At 43.9% G+C, this 19,976-nt stretch overlaps 2 protein-coding genes across 18 annotated transcripts in view; one reads left to right on the top strand and one right to left on the bottom strand.

Moving 5' to 3' along the window:
- The window catches only part of CNOT1 (CCR4-NOT transcription complex subunit 1), a 111,417-nt gene extending 97,097 nt beyond the window's left edge, over positions 1-14,320 (top strand). For all 14 annotated transcript variants that reach the window (XM_077986303.1, XM_077986302.1, XM_077986300.1 and 11 more), the window contains exons 40-49: positions 307-555; positions 2,321-2,484; positions 2,641-2,758; positions 4,343-4,444; positions 6,014-6,187; positions 8,824-8,973; positions 9,607-9,787; positions 11,460-11,592; positions 13,688-13,822; positions 13,981-14,320. In XM_077986303.1, the coding sequence (XP_077842429.1) occupies positions 307-555; positions 2,321-2,484; positions 2,641-2,758; positions 4,343-4,444; positions 6,014-6,187; positions 8,824-8,973; positions 9,607-9,787; positions 11,460-11,592; positions 13,688-13,822; positions 13,981-14,059 (1,485 nt within the window). In that variant the 3' untranslated portion in view covers positions 14,060-14,320. The remainder of the gene's footprint in view (positions 1-306; positions 556-2,320; positions 2,485-2,640; positions 2,759-4,342; positions 4,445-6,013; positions 6,188-8,823; positions 8,974-9,606; positions 9,788-11,459; positions 11,593-13,687; positions 13,823-13,980) is intronic.
- A 168-nt stretch (positions 14,321-14,488) lies between these two features.
- Positions 14,489-19,419, bottom strand: SETD6 (SET domain containing 6, protein lysine methyltransferase). Of its 4 annotated transcripts, none has more exons than XM_077986340.1 (9): positions 19,388-19,419; positions 19,071-19,160; positions 18,851-18,995; positions 18,620-18,761; positions 18,280-18,478; positions 18,028-18,141; positions 16,719-16,899; positions 16,407-16,549; positions 14,489-16,232 (listed from the first exon to the last, which is right to left on the bottom strand). In XM_077986340.1, exons 1-9 carry the CDS (start codon positions 19,412-19,414, stop codon positions 15,906-15,908), a joined length of 1,368 nt encoding a protein of 455 aa, XP_077842466.1. In that variant the 5' UTR covers positions 19,415-19,419; the 3' UTR covers positions 14,489-15,905. The 4 variants fall into 4 exon arrangements, with proteins under 4 accessions (XP_077842466.1, XP_001102235.2, XP_077842465.1 ...); XM_001102235.5 differs by having other exon boundaries at positions 18,028-18,148; positions 18,284-18,478; XM_077986339.1 differs by having other exon boundaries at positions 18,851-19,160.
- Positions 19,420-19,976: the final 557 nt, after the last annotated feature.

The raw sequence follows: 19,976 nt of genomic DNA, 5'->3' as shown, positions 1-19,976 counted from the left end.
AACAGTTGGTTTTATTTGCATGGTTAATTTTCCACATTATTTGGTGGGGACATACTGTTCAAAATTGCCATGATAATCTGTCAGTTTCCATCTTCCCTGTTCTACATTAAACTTAAAACTGGAGGAATTGTGTCATGGCACCTTAATGGGAAAATAATTCTGATAATACATTTATTACAATGTAAGAATTAGAAATATGACAGTAGGAACAAATGAGAATATCTCTTAAGCATGAAAATTAAAGGTATATCAAGTTTATTTGTGTGTGTTATCTCATTGTGTCTTTATTTTTTGTTCCTGTGGTAGATGCACCAGCAAGGAATACTGAAGACTGATGATCTCATAACAAGGTTCTTTCGTCTGTGTACTGAAATGTGTGTTGAAATCAGTTACCGTGCTCAGGCTGAGCAGCAGCACAATCCTGCTGCTAATCCCACCATGATCCGAGCCAAGTGCTATCACAACCTGGATGCCTTTGTTCGACTCATTGCACTGCTCGTGAAACACTCAGGGGAGGCCACCAACACTGTCACAAAGATTAATCTGCTGAACAAGGTCTGAAACCCTTTCTTGCCTTAGTCTTGGTCTACATCAGTGGGATTTTTTTTTTTTTTTTTTTTTTAAAAAGAGTCTCACTCTGTCACCCAGGCTGGAGTGCCTCCCAAGTAGCTGGGAATACAGGCATGAGCCACGATGCCTGGAGCTTTTCTATTTTTAGTAGAGACAGGGTCTCACCATGTTGCCCAAGCGGGTCTCAAACTCTTGGCCTCGAGTGATCCACCTGCCTTGGCTTCCCAGAGTGCTAGGATTATGGGGATGAACCACCATGCCCGGCCACATCAGTGGTTTCTTTTTTTCTTTTTTTTTGAGACGGAGTCTCACTCTGTCGCCCAGGCTGGAGTGCAGTGGTGCGATCTTGGCTCACTGCAAACTCTGCCTCCTAGATTTGTATCTACCTCCTCTCTACACCATTCTCCTGCCTCAGCCTCGTGAGTAGCTGAGACTACAGGCACTCACTACCATGCCCGGCTAATTTTTTTGTATTTTTTGTTTTGTTTGTTTTATGTTTTTTGAGACGGAGTCTCATTCTGTCACCCAGGTTGCAGTGCAGTGGCGCAATCTCGGCTCACTGCAAACTCTGCCTCCCAGGTTCACACCATTCTCCTGCCTCAGCCTCCCGTGCAGCTGGGATTACAGGCGTCCACCACTGCGCCCTGCTAATTTTCTGTATTTTTAGTAGAGACAGGGTTTCACCGTGTTAGCCAGGATGATCTTGATCTCCCGACCTCGTGATCTGCCAGCCTCGGCCTCCCAAAGTGCTGGGATTACAGGTGTGAACCACCGAGCCGGGTCACATCAGTGGTTCTTAACCCTATTTGAGTCCCTCAAGTGATCTGCCTACCTCAGCTTCCCAAAGTGCTGGGATTACAGGCATGAGCCACCATGCCTGGCCACATCAGTGGTTCTTAACCCTATTGAGGCCAACCCTTCCCCAAAACATTTTGTTAACTCCTCTTTTCTGTCCTGAAATTAAATTTGTAGATAATATGTAAACATATCCGCTCTGTCTTAGAAACAGAATATAGTGCCTTAATAGAAACACAAAAAGAGATCATAATGTATTTCAGTATGTTAATGCTTGGTAGTGACTACAGTATGAATTTGCCCCATACACAGAATCACTGTGAGTGGGTGGCTAGAAGTTTCCCCTGCTGATAGATTGGCAACTCAAGTACGTGAGTGACATTAGCCATTGGCTTATTTACACAGTGGAGTTCTTGGAAATCTGAATATTAAAGCAGTGCAAAAATACGTGTAAAAATGGATTTTGATTTTGGATTTGGGAAATTAGAGATGTGTTCTTCAAGCCCCTCACTGTTCAGTGGGCAAGTCAAGTGGAATGAGATCTCTGCAGCCTAACAGCTTTCCTGGCCCCTGCCTACTAAATGCCAAGATAAGTGTAAATCATTGCCACATGTCAACTTCATGTCAGACCAGACAAATTAGATTGTTATATTGTGTTTAACATGGTGAAATGTAAGGGGGCCTTGCTGATTTCTAGAGCTGAAGAAAAACCATTGGGCGTTTGTAGAGAATATTCAGGTGTGGTCCAAGGATGTTGAAATTCAAAGAAACACTGAAGGTGGAGTCAGACCAATTTATGGCCCCATCGGTTGCCAGCATGTAATTTTGTATTCAAATTGTATATATGCTTTCTTTTAATGTTGGGTTTAAGAATGCAGAGTTTAAAAAGCATGACATCAAAGTGGTAAGTGAATTATCCGAATGATTTACAAGCTCTAATTTGTGTTTTATATAGGTCCTTGGTATAGTAGTGGGAGTTCTCCTTCAGGATCATGATGTTCGTCAGAGTGAATTTCAGCAGCTTCCCTACCATCGAATTTTTATCATGCTTCTCTTGGAACTCAATGCACCTGAGCATGTGTTGGAAACCATTAATTTCCAGACACTTACAGCTTTCTGGTGAGAATTGCGTTTGAAATTTTGTGTTAAGGTTTGCTGGATTAATGTAGTAAAATTTGGGGAGTAGAACCCTTGAGCATTTTGAGCCTACATTCATGTGCTGTTCACTGTATTTAAGTTGGACTGCGCTTCTGACTAAGGTTTTTCTTCTTTCAGCAATACATTCCACATCTTGAGGCCTACCAAAGCTCCTGGCTTTGTATATGCCTGGCTTGAACTGATTTCTCATCGGATATTTATTGCAAGAATGCTGGCACATACGCCACAGCAGAAGGTGTGGCTGCAGTTTATCTCCTGTACATGAAGACTATGACTACCTGGGCTTATTTATTAGCATTGCCTATAGATTTCTGTTAGTCATTTAGTAGTAATTGTACTTCTTCCAAACTTAGTTGGGAATTCTATTAAGTGTTCACTCAAGTCAAGTACTTGACTGTCTCTGCCTGAAAGCCATTCTTCAGTGATTAGGTGTTGCTGCTTCAAGGTTGTGGGCCCCCTGTGTCAGTCTCTCAAGTTTTTTAAAATTGTTTTTTCCTTTCTTTTAAAATGTTTTGCTTCTTTATACACAGGAATGATTTATTTTACATATTTGTCAGTTAAGGGGTTTTTTGGGGTGGTAGGGGTGTTGTTTTTAAAGTTGAAATCCATGTGTGCCCTCATAAATATCTGAATAAATCTCTGGGTAATAGGGCTCTGGAGCTTGTTGATTTTAGACTCTCACTTTAAATGTGGAAGGCTCTCAAACTAAGGTTGAGGACTACTGGGCTATGTTATTTTGAAGGATTATGATCCAGTTCTATTTAAAAGTTCTTTATCTAATTGGTAATACAACACAGTTAACATGAGAAGTTCTTTTCCTCCCATCTTGGAATTAAATTGGCAAATGAGTACTGCAGAAAGTACCATTTTTTGGCCCCTCAGATCAGAAGAAATGTGACTGCTATGTAATGGAGTGAACTTGACAAAGAAGGTGAAATAGCTCTTAAATGAAGTTGGTTTTGTTTGGTGGAGAAGGGTATTCTAGGAGACAGAAACACAACATATTAAATACAATTATCCAGGAATTAATTGAACATAATTGGTATAGTTGGGGGAGGGTGAGCAGGCCGACTTTGGCTGAAAATAGAGAATTCATGTTGTGGACTCAACAAGGTTATTTGCAAAGAGTTGAGGAGTTGAAAGAGGGAAAAGAAATGGCCGAGACTTAATAAGGAATTAAGAAAACACATTTCTAGTTGTCAGTTTCTGCAGTTGACTGTTTTGTGTTCTATCAGAAGTTTCCTCTTTAAATTTTTAAATTTTGCTGCAGGTACACAGGGACCATTATGTCTTGAAATCTCTGGAGCCAGTTTGTTTCAAATATTATTTCCCACTATCTCTGTAATAACTTGGTCCTTTTTAATCTTTTTAATGCCAGTCTTTTTTCTTTTCTTTTTTTTTGAGACGGAGTTTTGCTCTTGTTGTCCAGGCTGGAGTGCAGTGCCGCGACCTCGGCTCACTGCAACCTCTGCCTCCCAGGTTGAAGTAATTCTCATGCCTTAGCCTCTGGAGTAGCTGGGATTACAGGTGACCAGCACCACGCCTGGCTAATTTTTTGTATTTTTAGTAGAGACAGGGTTTCAACATGTTGGCCAGGCTGGTCGCGAACTCCTGACTTCAGGTGATCCAGCGGCACTCAGCCTCCCAGAATGCTGGGATTACAGGCGTGAGCCATTGTGCCTGGCCTTTAATGCTGATCTTTAGTAGAGATACTTCCTCTGTTAAGTTAAGAAGTTAAGTCAGTGTAGCTGCTTGGGCAACTTGTAGTGGCTGAAAAACAGCTGAGTATAATTATGACTCATACATTTCTTTCTTTCAGGGGTGGCCTATGTATGCACAGCTACTGATTGATTTATTCAAATATTTAGCGCCTTTCCTTAGAAATGTGGAACTCACCAAACCTATGCAAATCCTCTACAAGGTAATTAACTTGTATTTATTACAAATTAAAATAACTGAGATCTTAAAAATACACTTTAGGAATCTGAGGCCTTATTTTTATTAAGCCTTTAAGGCAAGACATACATTCAGAAAAGTGTAAAAACCAAGTGTACTTGCATAATCAGCACCCAGATTGTACAGTGTTTGTATGTTCAACTTTAGAAGATACTACAGTTTTACAAAGTGTTTGTATCAGTTTACACTTTTAAACAGCACAGAGGAGTTACTCTTTTTCCCACATCTTGCCATATCTGGTATTGTCTGTTTTTCATTTTAGCCATTTTGGCAGTTGTATTGTGAGATCTCATTGTGGATTTAATTTCCTTGGTGATTTATCTCCTTTTTTTGGGGGGGGAGACAGTCTTACTCCGAAACCCAGGCTGGAGTGCAGTGGCGTGATCTCAGCTTACTGCAACCTCCGCCTCCCAGGTTCAAGTGATTCTTGTTCCTCAGCCTCCCTAGTAGCGGAGACTACAGGCATGTGCCACCACGCTTGGCTAATTTTTTGTATTTTTAGTAGACATGGGGTCTCATCACGTTGGCTATGCTCGTCTCAAACTCCTGACCTTAAGTGATCGGTCCGCCTCAGCCTCCTGAAGTGCTGGGATTACAGGCCTGAGCCACTGCACCCAGCCTCCTTGATGATTTCTTAATGAGGTTTTCATGTGTAGATCAGCCATGGATATCACCTTTTTGTGGTGCTCCTCTTCCAGTCTTGGCTCTTGTTTGTATTTTTATTTATTAAATAATTCTTTATATGTTTTAAATGCAAGCCCTTTGTTACTGTATATTCAGACATCTCCCATTCTCACAGCTTGCCCTTTTACTCCCTTAAAGGGTAGGTGTCTTTTGAGGATCGGAAGCTTTAAAATTTATTGTAGTCAAAATTGCAGATTTTTAAACTTTTATTAAAAGTTGCTTTTTGTGACTTGTGTAGGAAATCTTTGCGTGTCTCAACATGCTAAGGTGTTCTATTTTCCACCTATCTGAATTGTCAGATTTATGAGCATAAAATCATTTAATGTTCTGAAACTATTTTTTATGACTGTAGGATCTGTAATGTGTCACTTCTCACATTAATTTTTGTGTTTTCTCTGTCAGTCTTGGTTAGGGTTTATCAATTTATTTTTTCTAATAACTATCTTGGGCTTTGATTTTCTCCCTTTTGGTACTTTAAAAAATTTATTATACGCTTTTACTCTGCTTTGATTTTCGTTAGTTCTTTTTTTTTTTTTTTTTTTTTTTTGAAGCTTCTGAAGATGCTTATTACATCATTGTTATCTTTGTTTTTTGTCCAGCCTCCTCTTCTAGCATATTCATTTCAGCCTGTAAACTCCTGATGCCTAGTTTTTCGTCATACGTAAATGGAAATATTTGATAAATTGTCTGTGATAATGTTAATTAAAGCCTAAAACTTTTTAAGAAATGTTACTAAAGTATACTTTATTCTTTTTGTGGGGGTGGGGGGGAGCTTAACGTTGTAATAGGAAAATGTTACTCCATTTTCCTTACTTAGTGTGGAAATATTTTTCTTGTTTTTTAAAAATAGGGCACTTTAAGAGTGCTGCTGGTTCTTTTGCATGATTTCCCAGAGTTCCTTTGTGATTACCATTATGGGTTCTGTGATGTGATCCCACCTAATTGTATCCAGTTAAGAAATTTGATCCTGAGTGCCTTTCCACGAAACATGAGGCTCCCCGACCCATTCACTCCTAATCTAAAGGTAAGGTTCTAACTAGTTAAAGGAAAACTTGTGTCTTAGTATTTCAGTCCTTTCTCTGATAAGTAGACTGTTCCGCACTTCCCTACCCACATAACATGCATACTGTTAAGGGTACTCTTTAAAGGAAATAATCATGTTATTAAGCCTGATACAGGGTATGATATTGTTGCTATTGCTGTTGCTGGTGAAGGTTGATTCACAGTCTTTTTCTAGTTGCTAGTTTTCATATTAATTTTGATATTAATCGGCCGGGCGCGGTGGCTCAAGCCTGTAATCCCAGCACTTTGGGAGGCCGAGACGGGCGGATCACGAGGTCAGGAGATCGAGACCATCCTGGCTAACACGGTGAAACCCCGTCTCTACTAAAAAAATACAAAAAACTAGCCGGGCGAGGTGGCGGGCGCCTGTAGTCCTAGCTACTCGGGAGGCTGAGGCAGGAGAATGGCGTAAACCCAGGAGGCGGAGCTTGCAATGAGCTGAGATCCGGCCACTGCACTCCAGCCTGGGCGACAGAGCGAGACTCCGTCTCAAAAAAAAAAAATTTTGATATTAAATTTAGCTCTATTTACAGAACCCCAGCTTAGGTGTTTGGGCAGTCATTTGCTGGGTGTGCCCCCCATGGCAAAGAATTGCAGAACAAACAGACCTTTGTAATCTTTTTCTGTTTTTGAGGCAGTCTTACTCTGTGACCCAGGCTGGAGTGCAGTGGTGCAATCTTGGCTCACTGCAACCTCCCCTTCGCTGGTTCAAGCTATTCTCCCGCCTCAGCCTCCCAAGTAGCTGGGATTGCGCCACCACACCTGGCTAATTTTTGTATGTGTTTAGTAGATATGGGGTTTCGCCTTGTTAGCCAGGTTGGTTTCAAGCTCCTGACCTCAAGTGATCTGCCTGCCTTGGCCTCCTAAAATGCTGGGATTACAGGCGTGAGCCACCACGCCCTGCCATAGTCTCCATATTTCACAGTTTTGTGTATCTGTGTGTTTGTGCGAGTTGTTCCTTGGTCCCTTGCTGTTCTTGGAGGATTGGTTCTAGGACCCACTGGGACATCGAATTTTAAGTAAGCTTAAGTCTCGTATGTAAAGTGTGGCATATAACCTTTGCGTATCCCCTTAAATGACATCTGTATTGCTTATGATACCTAATGTAGTGTAATGCTATTATGGAAATAACTATTTTAAACTATATTAGTAACTTACTAAAATTTGTGTTTTTTAATTGTATTATTTTATTATTTATTTATTTATTTATTTATTTTGAGACGGAGTCTTGCTCTTTTGCCCAGGCTGAAGTGCAGTGGCGCAATCTCGGCTCACTGCAACCTCTGCCTCCTTGGGTCCAGTGATTTTCCTGCCTCAGCCTCCCAAGCAGCTGGTACTATAGGTGCCCGCCACCATGCCTGGCTAATTTTTTTTGTAGTTTTAGTAGTACGGGGTTTCACTAGTTGGCTAGGCTGGTCTCAAACTCCTGCCCTCATGATCTGCCTGCTCTGACCTCCCAGAGTGCTGGGATTACAGGCATGAGCCACCACACCCGGCCTTTATTGTTGTATTATTTTTTATTGACCCCATCATCTGCCTCTACCTTCATCCTCCATATTTTCTATTTGAGGTTAATTGGATATGGAACCTAAGGGTATGGAGAACCCACTGTATTTTTTTAAGTCATTGGAATAAAGGAGAGAGAGGACCACTTAAAATCTCAACACCCTGACATGGCTACTATAGTTAGTTTGTTTAAGAGAGGGGGTTCTCACTGTGTTGCCCAGACTGAAGGGCAGTGACTATTCACAGGTGCGAACATAGTGCACTTCAGCCTCAGGCTCCTATGCTCAAGCTGTCCTCCTGCCTCAGCCTCCAGAGTAGCTGGGACTAGAGGTGCACACCACTAGAAGAGCCCAGCTATAGTTTAAATGTAGTCTCTACTCTGTCACATGCATTTGTTTGTTTGTTTTTGTTTTGAGACAGAGTTTCGCTCGTTGCCCAGGCTGGAGTGCAATGGCACGATCTCCGGCTCACTGCAACCTCTGCCTCCTGGGTTCAAGCGATTCTCCTGCCTCAGCCTCCCGAGCAGCTGGGATTACAGGCACCACACCCAGCTAATTTTGTATTTTTAGTAGAGACGGGGTTTCTCCATGTTGGTCAGGGTGGTCTCGAACTCTGAACCTCAGGTGATCCACCCGCCTCAGCCTCCCAAAGTGCTGGGATTACAGGCGTAAGCCACCACGCCCGGCTTCATTTTTTTTTTTTTTTTTTTAAAAAGGAGTAAGTGTGATGTCTTGTCTTGCTGGGGCTTCTTTTCAAAGACTCTTGGTGAGTGAGGAATGTTATTCTGGATTATTATTTTGAAATCCAAGTCCAGGAAAAGTCAGTCAGTTGTGCAAATTAGACCTTTGCCCAAAAGGTATCTTGCTTCTGGAAAGGAAAAACATTATGGAGTGAGAAATTTTTATCATTTTGTACCAAGATTCTTCTAAAGAAAGAAAGACTGATTAAAGTAATAAAATGTGGCAGCTGTGCCCTTCAAGGCATTTATAGTGTATCTAGTTTTAGAAAAACAGTCCCATCACTTTTTAGCATAGATGTAATTTACTAATAAAAATGACTCTGCTTGTGATTCTTGCATTTTATCTGTGGCAGGTGGACATGTTGAGTGAAATTAACATTGCTCCCCGGATTCTCACCAATTTCACTGGAGTAATGCCACCTCAGTTCAAAAAGGATTTGGATTCCTATCTTAAAACTCGATCACCAGTCACTTTTCTGTCTGATCTGCGCAGCAACCTACAGGTTAATTGGTTTGGCTTAAAACTCAGCTATGTCTTCCATAGAAAGCACTTTCTACGTATGGTTCTGTGTGTGGTCCATTTGGGAGTTAGTCTTTTATTGTCATTTCCATCAGTTGGGTGAGGTTAACTGGATTTATGTATTTTACTAGTTCATTTCATCAGTGATATTTTGCTACAGCTTTGGACGAGACAGCCCTATAAGAGTAGACCACTGACAGTCATTAGCTGTTGGTACTTCCAGGGTTTTTCTGAATATGTGGATGCTGATTTACATTTCTCTGTAGGGTATTTGGAAAGATATATATTTACAATCTGTATATGCCATGCAACTACAACTTTCTCTCCAAATCTTTAATTGACACAGTGCATATTTTGATTTTATAAACTTTAGAGTTGTGCCTTGAGTACAGTGATAGAAGCTTTGGCTTTCTGAGGGAAATCACATTTCTCTTACTGATACAACCACCTTTGGAGCATCTGTGTATTTGTTAAATAATCTCAAAAATTCGAGCAAGTGAATCACCGTGAATGTTCAGCCTTTCCATGAAGGTGTAAGAAGGGTTTAGAAATACTGGTGCTAGAATTGGTCCTCTGCAGGAGTAAGCATAAAGAGTTCTGTTTTGCTCATTTTAAGGTATCCAATGAACCTGGGAATCGCTACAACCTCCAGCTTATCAATGCACTGGTGCTCTATGTCGGGACTCAGGCCATTGCACACATCCACAACAAGGGCAGCACGCCTTCAATGAGCACCATCACTCACTCAGCACACATGGATATCTTCCAGAATTTGGCTGTGGACTTGGACACTGAGGGTGAGTGAAGCCTGCCAGTTTTCAGAGTAGAGTTCTCTGTGCTTTTTGCTACAGTCTGATCACAAAAATGTAAAAATCCTTCAAGCCACAATAGTTGAAGGAATGTTCTGTCAGTATATTTATTTACAGGTCTGGCTGATTATTTTATCTTTAATTGGACATTATCTGCTCAGTGCAGAAAATACAAAAAAGCATAAAGGAAAGAATTATCCAGAATCATGCAGTATCAGTTTTGGTGTATGTGACTGAAGTTTTTCAGTGTGAAAATAAACTTAAAGTCCCTTTAAACATAGGCTCTTGTTACATTGTTTTGTTAGGCTGCCTTATATAATAGCATTTTTATTGGTGCCTGTTTGGCAGGTATCTTGTTAAATGTTCATGTATAAAGATTAATAAATAGGACTCTCCTGTTCTGCAAAAAGCTCACAGTATAACTCCTGTTGCAGGTTGCAGCTTTTCCGCTTGAGGCTACATTTCTTTTGGTCCTCTATGTGTATCTTATATAATAGAGACCCCAGTTAGGTGCTAACTAGTTGTGCAGTCCTGTCCAGTTTTTGCATACATATATTTTAGGGGGACACTACTCTTTAACTTTGCTTATTGATTCTTGAGAGATACATTATTGTTGCATATATGCTGCATGCCTGTATGTGGGATGGATTTAAGACAGCTTCACTCAAGATATAACAAAATTGAATACCATCACGTCCAGAGCTCGGCAATGAAAGGACGGAAGCCTTTAGAGAAACGTGTCACTGTGATAGACTCACAAACACGAGTAATGTCAAGCAGAGGCAGACAACCAAACCAAATTAAGATAATACTTACTCCGATGTAGTTTAGATTAATGGTTCTCAAAATGTGCTGGGTACCCTTAGGGTGTCAAGACCTTTTTAGGAGGGCTGTGAGGTCAAAAACCGTTTTTTAAAGCAATAGAGTCTTGCTGTGTTACCCAGGCTGGAAGGCAGTGGCTAAATATCGGCTCACCACAACTTCCGCCTCCTGGGTTCAAGCGATTCTCCTGCCTCAGCCCCGAGGAGCTGGGATTACAGGCACGTGCCATCACGCCCAGCTTATTTTCTGTATTTTTAGTAGAGATGGGGTTTCACCATGTTGGTCAGGCTGTTCTTGAGCCCCTCATCTCAAGTGATCCACTTGGCTCAGCCTCCCAAAGTGCTGGGATTACAGGCGTGAGCCACCCCGCCCGGCCCAAAACTGTTTTCATCATAAAACAACATTTACATTTTTGGGTCTATTCTGTCATGTGTACAGTTGAATTTCTCAGAGGTTACATGAAATATACTGTAACAAGTTGAACACAGAAGCAGAAATGAAAATCCAGTTGTCTTTTATTAAGCAAGACTTAGAGATCTGCAAAATGTAGAAAAACGTAGTGATGAGTGTCACCAGAAAATAGTTCATGTTACTTATATTAGCATATAGTGGGTCTGTTTTTAAAAATGAATATTTAAAAAAACCTAATTTCTAATGTGGAAAATACTGAAATAAAACTCACAGAAATGAGAACTCTTCGGGGTCCCGAGAACCACTGCTTTAAACCAAAGATTAATTTGAAAGCCTCTGTCAGAAACCCAAACCCTAGCCAGTTAGAACTGTTTTCCCATGTTGGCCTTTCAGACTAAGTCCTAAGTCAAGGTTTCTTAATTTCTAGGTCGCTATCTCTTTTTGAATGCAATTGCAAATCAGCTCCGGTACCCAAATAGCCACACTCACTACTTCAGTTGCACCATGCTGTACCTTTTTGCAGAGGCCAATACGGAAGCCATCCAAGAACAGATCACAAGGTAAGAAAGCAGCTTATTTTTTAAATGCTTCAAAAGGGTTTTCTTCCTTTCATCTTAAATTCTTTTTTTTTTTTTTAAATTCTCTATGCTTTCAGTGTTCAGTGAAAATCTATTGTTTGGTTGGTTTGGGTGTTTTTGTTTTTTTGGGAGATGGAGTGTTGCTCTGTCACTGAGTCTGGAATGCAATGGTGCGATCTTGGCTCAATGCAACCTCCACCTCCCAGGTTCAACCTTTCTCGTGCCTTAGCCTCTCAAGTAGCTGGGATTCCAGGCACCCGCCACCATGCCCAGCTAATTTTTGTATTTTAGTAGAGACGGGGTTTCACCATGTTGGCCAGGCTGGTCTTGAACTTCTGACCTCAAGTGATCCGCCCACCTCAGCCTCCCAAAATGCTGGCATTACAGGTGTGAGCCACTGCACCTGGCCTTCAGTGAAAATCTTTTACATGTCCAATAATGTGTTAAGTGTGGGATACAATTGTGAGCAAAATGGGGATGGTTGCTGCCCTCCTAATACTCATTCTGATGAACATGTATCACAAGTAGAGAATTATAAATCGTAATCATGGCTTAAATGAAAAGTAGTTTACACCACAAGGCACATTTTGATTAAAGGTCAGGAGTTTCTCTGAGTTGGTGGTGATAACCAGTCCTAAATCATGCATGCCTATGGAAGACTGTGTTAAGGACCTTGGACTTTTCCTCATTACCTCTGGGTTGAAAGCAGTAGCAATAACAGGAAATAACAATAGTTAGGAATCTGTTGCCGGATTGCCTAGACTATATATAGCATTAGAGAGATTGTGATATATATATACACACACACACACACACACTTTAAAAATTGGACTAGACTCTTAAAACTTGCTCATTTGCCTAATACCTATGATGCTAAATATGGTATTCCTTTGTGTACTAAAATTTAATATCTTATTGGATGCTTAGATGATGATGATCCATTTTGTTTATATAAAGCTGCAGTAAGTCTCCTTGGGCTTGTAATCTTTGTTATGCTTCATGTACAGTTGGTATGTGAAAGGATATAAAAGCCAATACTGGCATTCAGAAAAATTTTACCAATTTACACATGCACTAGCAATGTTAGAATTCTTTTGAGACAGTCTCGCTTTGTCGCCCAGGCTGGAGTGCAGTGCCTCAATGTCGGCTCTCTACAACCTCTTCCTCCTGGGTTCAAGCAATTCTCTGCCTCAGCCTCCTGAGTAGCTGGGATTATAGGCACCTGCCACCACGCCTGGTTAATTTGTTGCATTTTTAGTAGAGACGGGGTTTCACCATCTTGGCCAGGCTGGTCTTGAATTCCTGACCTTGTGATCCACCCGTCTCAGCCTCCCAGAGTGCTGGGATTACAGGCGTGAGCCACCGCGTCCAGCCTGCAGTGTTAGAATTATTATTTTCTATTTCCTTACTTTTCATTGAGAGCTTGCTTGCTTGCTTATTTATTTGAGACAGAGTCTCTGTCGCCTAGGCTGGAGTATAGTGGCATGATCTCGGCCCACCACAACTTCCCACCTACCAGGTTCAAGTGATTCTCCTGCCTCAGCCTCCGACTGCTGGGATTACAGGCATGTGCCACCATGCCTAATTTTTGTATTTGTAGCAGAGACGTGGTTTCACTATGTTGGCCAGGTTGGTCTTGAACTCCTGACCTCAGATGATCCACCTGCCTCAGCCTCCCAAAGTGCTGGGATTACAGGCATGAGCCACTATGCCTGGCCTGGGAGCTTATTCTGGAAATTACTTTTTGTACTAACTTCGTGTGCCATGTACTCTGGGCTTTATGTGGCTTCCTCTCCCCCATCACCCCTTATTCTGAACAGTTCTGAGGTAGATACCATTATCTGCACTTGACATTAATACTTAGTCTTCTAGGGCTAAGAGCAAGGTTCAAACCCAGGTATTCCATCCCATGCCATTTGGAGTATATTGATTAATCCACCTGTCTTTACTACTAAAGGTGAAAACTTTTGCCTGTGGTTTAATAATCAGGGAGAAGTTAGAAAAAAGGGTAATGGAAGAATCATCATGAATTTGTATTCTTCTCTGCATTAACTAGCTCTTTTCTCCCCTTTCCCAGAGTTCTCTTGGAACGGTTGATTGTAAATAGGCCACATCCTTGGGGTCTTCTTATTACCTTCATTGAGCTGATTAAAAACCCAGCGTTTAAGTTCTGGAACCATGAATTTGTACACTGTGCCCCAGAAATCGAAAAGTGAGTTCAAAGTAATTTTTAATTGTCTAGGAATGAGACTGGAGACTGAAAACCTTATTTGTCTCTAGGTTGGGTCAGTGATTAGTAGTTGAATGAGATGCAGGGTATTGTTAGGCCTACTCTTTAATCACAGATTTGTAACTGTCTTCATCCTTCAGGTTATTCCAGTCGGTCGCACAGTGCTGCATGGGACAGAAGCAGGCCCAGCAAGTAATGGAAGGGACAGGTGCCAGTTAGATGAAACTGCATCTCCGTTGTACGTGTGTCAGCCTAGAGGTCTCACTGCACCGAGTTCACAAACTGAAGAATCCTTTCAGCTCTTCCTGACTTTCCCAGCCCTTTGGTTTGCGGGTATCTGCCCCAACTACTGTTGGGATCAGCCTCCTGTCTTATGTGGGCACGTTCCAAAGTTTAAATGCATTTTTTTGACTCTTGGCCAAAATTTAGAAGATGCTGTGAATATCATTTTGAACTTGTGTAAATACATGAAAGAGAAAACCTTTGTCTGGAACTTCTTGGCTTTGTGCAAGCTGTGTCCAAGGCAAGTACATAAACTGGTACCTTGTAATAAAGAGGCAGCTGATGCCATGCACTTGTCTGAGGGCATAGCTCCATGTCCTCTGACATTCCTGGTGTCCCAAAGAATAGCAAATGCCAGTTTGAATATTATGTAACTTATTTTTTTAATGTGGACAGGGGACCTTAAAAATCACTAAGTTATTAAAAATGTGGATGTGCTAGAATTTGATATGTCTGGGAACATGGGAAGGGCTCACAATTGGAATCCCATGAGTTTCTGTTTTTCTCTACCCAAACTCATTCCAAAGCTGACTGCATTTGTACCATCTTACTTATTTTGGGGATTACACACCTCAGCCGCGTGAGATGGGGGTCAGCTCTTTATAATAAAGGGAAACTAGACCAGGCCTAAAGCCCACCCCCTACATCCCTCTTCTGAAACTTAAAAACAGTGGGAATATAGGAAAGGGAACCAAATCTCATTAATTGTTCTCCCCATTACCCCAATGAATGGCCATACAGGCTAAGCTGAATAATGACAAAGTCGAAAGGACCAATACAGCCCCTTTTATAAGGGTTTTGAACGTTTAGCAAATGTATTGGTCCCTGTGCTGTATTTTGTAGCCTTTTCCCGGGCTTCAGCTCCCCTACTTCTTGTATGTGTATGCATACTGTAGCTAACCATTAAAGTCATGACACACACGAGTCCACTGTGCCTTTCTCAGTAGCAGCAGCCAGTGCTGGTGGTGAGGAGGAAAAGTGGACAGTCCAGCCTTGCAGACCTTGGGGCCATGGGGGACCATCAACTACTTGCTGAATGATAGGTCATTCCCACTAACTAAGCTGGCATGTTTAAGGAAACTATTTTTCTTCCTATTTCAACACTGGAAAATTGCTGGAGCAGGTTTCTCTGGTTAAACAGAATTTAAAATGCCCAGTTTTAATACCCCCCAGGTATTTCGGTATTTTTTCTTTTTAAAGAAAATGAGTAATGTGTATTTTAAAACTTAACCCACTTAAAATTTGCCTTACCTTTCATGACTGTCAAGTTTTACAGCCAGAGAGGACAAAATAGTTCAAAATTAAATAATTGAAGTCCTCCATGAGTGATGTCTTAGGATTTATTCCCTGAGGGGTGGTTTGTGCCATCTAGAGTGAACTTCGGGTAACTGATCATTGAGTGCCAGTTACACAGCTTATTAAATCCAGTCTTTTAAATAAAGGTTAAGTGATTTCCTCAAACTAGACTTAGATTTAAACCAGGGTCTACCTCCAAAGTCTATTATGAAATGCTGAAACACAACTGGACGACCTATTACTACCGTATTTCCACTGGCTTTGGTTAAAACAGAACAAAATAGCTGTAACATGCTTTAACAATTAGCAGTGATTCCCAAGTCTGCTGTTCTCAATCCTAAAACACATCACCCTTACCTCAGTTTATCCTAGCACACCACGTTTGCTACTTTTCCTCTTGGTGTTTAATAAGAAAAAGATCCAAATTTTCCCTTTTTCAAACATCAATGAGTACTAGCTTAGAATAAAAGTTCTTATTGCTGTTCCTTCAGGGAACAGGGAAACTGCCAACTTGTGTCAGTTCCAACAACTGATGTAAGATCATCTTCTGACCATAGCGAACCTGTAAGGCTTGCTGTTCCCTCCAGCTGAGTTGGGCATAGACTTCCTTATTACTGAGTAAATCTTGGTCAGTTTTTAAGTCTGTGGCATAGGTCTGTAAGGTCAATAGAACACTGTTTCGTAGCAGCTGTCTCCACGATGCTTTGAGCTTGGGAATATTTGTGATCGTCAGGCTGCCCTCTTCCCTTTTATTATCTCCCCCTCCATCCTGGTCTTTAAGCTCTCTGAACTCCTCAGCAGGCATGCACAGTACCTAGAAACAACCACAGAGCCCTTTAATTAGGATGTACTACTTTTGTACTTCCAAAATGATTCAGGAGATTAAACCCATCTTAGCATTTATTAAAAACCCCACATTTCATCTTCTAGCTGTTTTGCTTTAAATACTTAGATTATCAGCATTAAATGGCCATTTTCAGCCCTTTACCTTTAGTGTGGTGATCAGCTCCTCTTCAGTTAGCACCTCCTCCCTCCCTATCACAAAGGCACCTTCTTCCCCTACCATCTCCAGTTTGCATAGGAAATCCCAGCGCTCATACGCTAGGAGCCTTTCAGCTTCAGTTTTTGTTCCTGTAGATGAAATAGCAATGTGAAAGGCTCAGTACACCCAATGGCTCATTTTTTCTTTAGTCTGCCACCCAGTCTACAAAGTCAACTGCTATTTAGCAAAGCTGTTTAACCTGAGGTGTGGGTATAGACACACCATCAGTGTCAAATATTGAGTTAACAATACACTCACCCTGTAATGCTGCCTCACGAACTGTCACCATCTGAATGTCAGCTGTGTCATCTGTGTTGTCAGGATATGGTTCAACAAAACCGTACATATGAATCAGTTGCCAGTTAGCCATTTGCCCATAAGTGTTGAAAATCTCATGGCCTTTAGGAATGGGCTGAGTGGCTACCATCCGAAGACAATTCTGAGGTGAAAGGGAGAAGCTGGGGCCATGCCTTTCACGGGCCAGCCCCATGAAGATTACTTCCACTTAAGAGCCTTTAGCAGGTGTAGTTCAGCCATGGAACTGATGCTGTTAGCTACCAAAGTTCTACCTTTAGTTCCTGTTAGACCCTGAACTGTGAAACAAAAAAGGGTTAGGCTAACTTTCAAAGGCCAGCTTCATGTTTAAGTGGGTGGATTTCTGCACAGTCCTCTTCAGCACTTAAAAAGTTGCTAGCTTTAAAAATGAAATTTTTGGCCGGGTGCGGTGGCTCACACCTGTAATCCCAGCACTTTGGGAGGCCAAGGTGGGTGGATCACCTGAGGTCAGGAGTTCCAAGACCAGCCTGGCCAACATGGCGAAACACTGTCACTACTAAAAAATACAAAAATTAGCCGGGCATGGTGGCGGGAGCCTGTAATCCCAGCTACTTGGGAGGTTGAAGCAGGGAGAATTGCTTGAACCCGGGAGGCGGAAGTTGTAGTGAGCTGAGATCACGCCACTGCACTCCAGCCTGGGTGACACAGCGAGACTCCTTCTGGGCGCGGGGTGGGGCGGGGGAATGAAACTTTCGCATATCAAAGTGGGAAAGGAAAATGGAGGCAAGGATTAAGAAATAACCATACTTAACTAATTTTCGATCCTATAAATGTGTCATCTTTTCAGGCAACTTTCCGTATAGAACAGAGCTGGTAAAAACACAGCTTTATACCAGTTCTAGGATCATCTTAGACCTCTGGCCTGTGAATGTCCTCATCCCTACAAAACACGGAGACTATCACTGTTGCAGGCTGCTATCCACAGAGCCACACACAGTCTGGGCTCACTGATGTGATCAGCCAGCAGGGAATGAAGCATGGCTATGCAGACCACCCAATCTCTAGCACTAAATAAATGATGGTAGTATAGTTTATCAGAGAGTTAACCCCAACTTACTTTGAGGACTTTAAAATGTTTTGCATTCAAATGATTCTACAGTAATAAGCACACTAAAAGTACATACAGGAGGAGCTGATTTCACCTACTCATTTTGTAGCATTAGTAAGAGAATGGAGCCTAAGACACAATGGCTTGAATCATGCTTAGTGCACCAATAAGAACTCCACTCACCGCAGAATATTCTAAATTGGCATTGTGATTGGCTAAGTGGTTTAGTATGTCTGCAGCAGGCACCATCACTGGGGAGTTGGGCTCCTTTTCATCCTCCTCCTCTTCCAGTGGTTCCTGAAAGCTGCCATTGACAGAACCTGGCTAAGGTCCTGTCTTGGGTAAGGGATTGGGGGTGGATTTCATTGTTTTTCCCCTTTTGTCCCTCTCTACAGTTCTAAAGAAAAGGGTTCCGTCCTCAGAGGCCCCACCCACTGACCTATAGGCCATCACAAGGGCCACGAGCTGATGGTAGAGTTCTAGGGAGCGAACCCTGAGGCTGAAGAGATCGGGGTGGGCTTCCATGAAGGGCAGCACGATGGAGTGGTACTCGCTGCGGATGTTGGCCAAATCCTTCTCCACGGCCTCAGGTACGCCTGTGCCCTGCAGCAGGCACCGGCGCTGCTCCTCTGGCCTGCAGGGACACCCACACCCAGGTTCCCTTCATCCCTTCACACACTTTACTGGGCAGGACTGGTGCAGGGGCGGGTGGCGGGGAAACTTCCTGCAGCAGGCTACGGTGCAGGCGTTCCCCAACCCCTCCCAAAGTTCTCACCAGAACATCGGGTGCTCCAAGCGGCCCAGCTCGGGCCAGAGCGCAAAGTACGGCCTCCAGCGTGAGGCCGGGGCCTGCAGCTCGTGGAGGAGCGCCAGCAGCAGTGGCACCCAGCCCGACTGGCTCTGCAGCGCGCCTCGCTCTGAGGGAGACACAGGTGTGAGCGCCCCGGCGCGGCCTCGCCGGCCCGCCCCGCCCAGCCCCAGAGCCCTAGCCCGCCGCCGTGCCCACCTCGCTCCAGCAGGCCGCCAATGGAGCAGGTGTACTGCGACAGGAGCGCGGCCCGCGGTACCACGAACAGCAGCTCTCCGGCCTGCACGCTCTCCCGGGCCACCATGCCGTAGCCGGCCACCGTGCCCTGCCGGCTGACCGCCACCTGAGCCGGAGGAGGGCTGGTCAGGGCAGCCCGCGCCCCGCCGCGGGTCCTCCGCCCGCCGGCTCGCTCGCTCACCTTGGGACTCAGCTCCAGCCCCACCCGCCGGCACCAGTTCAGGAAACCGACCACAGCATCCGGGTCGCCGCCGTCCACAGGCCCCGCCACCTGAGATAAGTGCGCGCAGTGACCAAGCCCGGCCCCAGAGAGCCCGCTGGGAACGGCAGGAGACCGCGACGCGCGCGCGCAGAACGGGCTTTGGGTGGAGGTGGGGACGAGCGGAGAGGGGCGCGGGACCCGCGGGAGGGAGCGGAGGGGGCGCAGGCGCATGGCCCTGCGGGCGGAGGAGGGGTGAGGCGCGAAGGAGAAGGCTGGACCCCGCACCCGCCACTCACCCGTGGGCGCTTCGTCTGGGTCGCCATGGTCTGAAAGCGCGCCGCCCGGTGGGCCCGTGGAGCGCGCGGCCACTTCCGGCGTCTCTGGCCCCGCCCCGGCGCCAGAACCACGTGGTGCCTGTTTTGGCGTCCACGCTGCAGACCGGCCGGTGTTAGCGCTGGCTGGAATCGTTCCTACTGAAAACATCTTGAGTCCAGGATCTCCAATTGCACTCACGCGGTCAGAGTGCAGAAGGAGCGTCCCGTGCCGCTTGGAGCCTGGTTCTGAGCCAGGTACAACCCTGGCCTTTGGTCTGTCCCCGAGGGCTGAGGCTTCTTGCGGTCTGGGTGTAGGAACAAAATACGGTTTCTGGATCGGAAGCCGAGGGTCTGGCGGCCGGCCGGTGGTGAGCGACGCATCTGGGCGGCCAGCGACCTCCTGATCTCGACTCCTTGTTACCGATGGCCATGGAATCGTTTTACTGGTGGTATGCGTTCAGAGCAGTTTTCGTGTGTGTTTCGGAATAGCGTGGCCTAGAGGGCTCCTGGATCTAGAATAGATCCTGTCTGCCCTTATTTGCCAGTACATCCTCGTTTTTTAATCTACTGC

The sequence above is a fragment of the Macaca mulatta genome, chromosome 20, assembly GCF_049350105.2.
Source record: "Macaca mulatta isolate MMU2019108-1 chromosome 20, T2T-MMU8v2.0, whole genome shotgun sequence".
In the NCBI taxonomy this organism is placed as follows: Eukaryota; Metazoa; Chordata; class Mammalia; order Primates; family Cercopithecidae; genus Macaca; species Macaca mulatta.
This window is presented reverse-complemented; position numbering and strand designations above follow the sequence as displayed.

What these genes read in the sequence shown, in the direction of transcription:
- SETD6 (XM_001102146.5), bottom strand. Translation starts at nt 19,414, where the DNA reads ATGGCGACCCAGACGAAGCGCCCACGG. An exon ending in TCGTGAGGCAGCATTACAGG is followed by an intron (nt 16,550 to 16,718) that starts GTGAGTGTATTG and finishes TTTCATCTACAG; the next exon opens with GAACAAAAACTGAAGCTGAA. An exon ending in AGCTGATCACCACACTAAAG is followed by an intron (nt 16,233 to 16,406) that starts GTAAAGGGCTGA and finishes GGTTGTTTCTAG; the next exon opens with GTACTGTGCATGCCTGCTGA.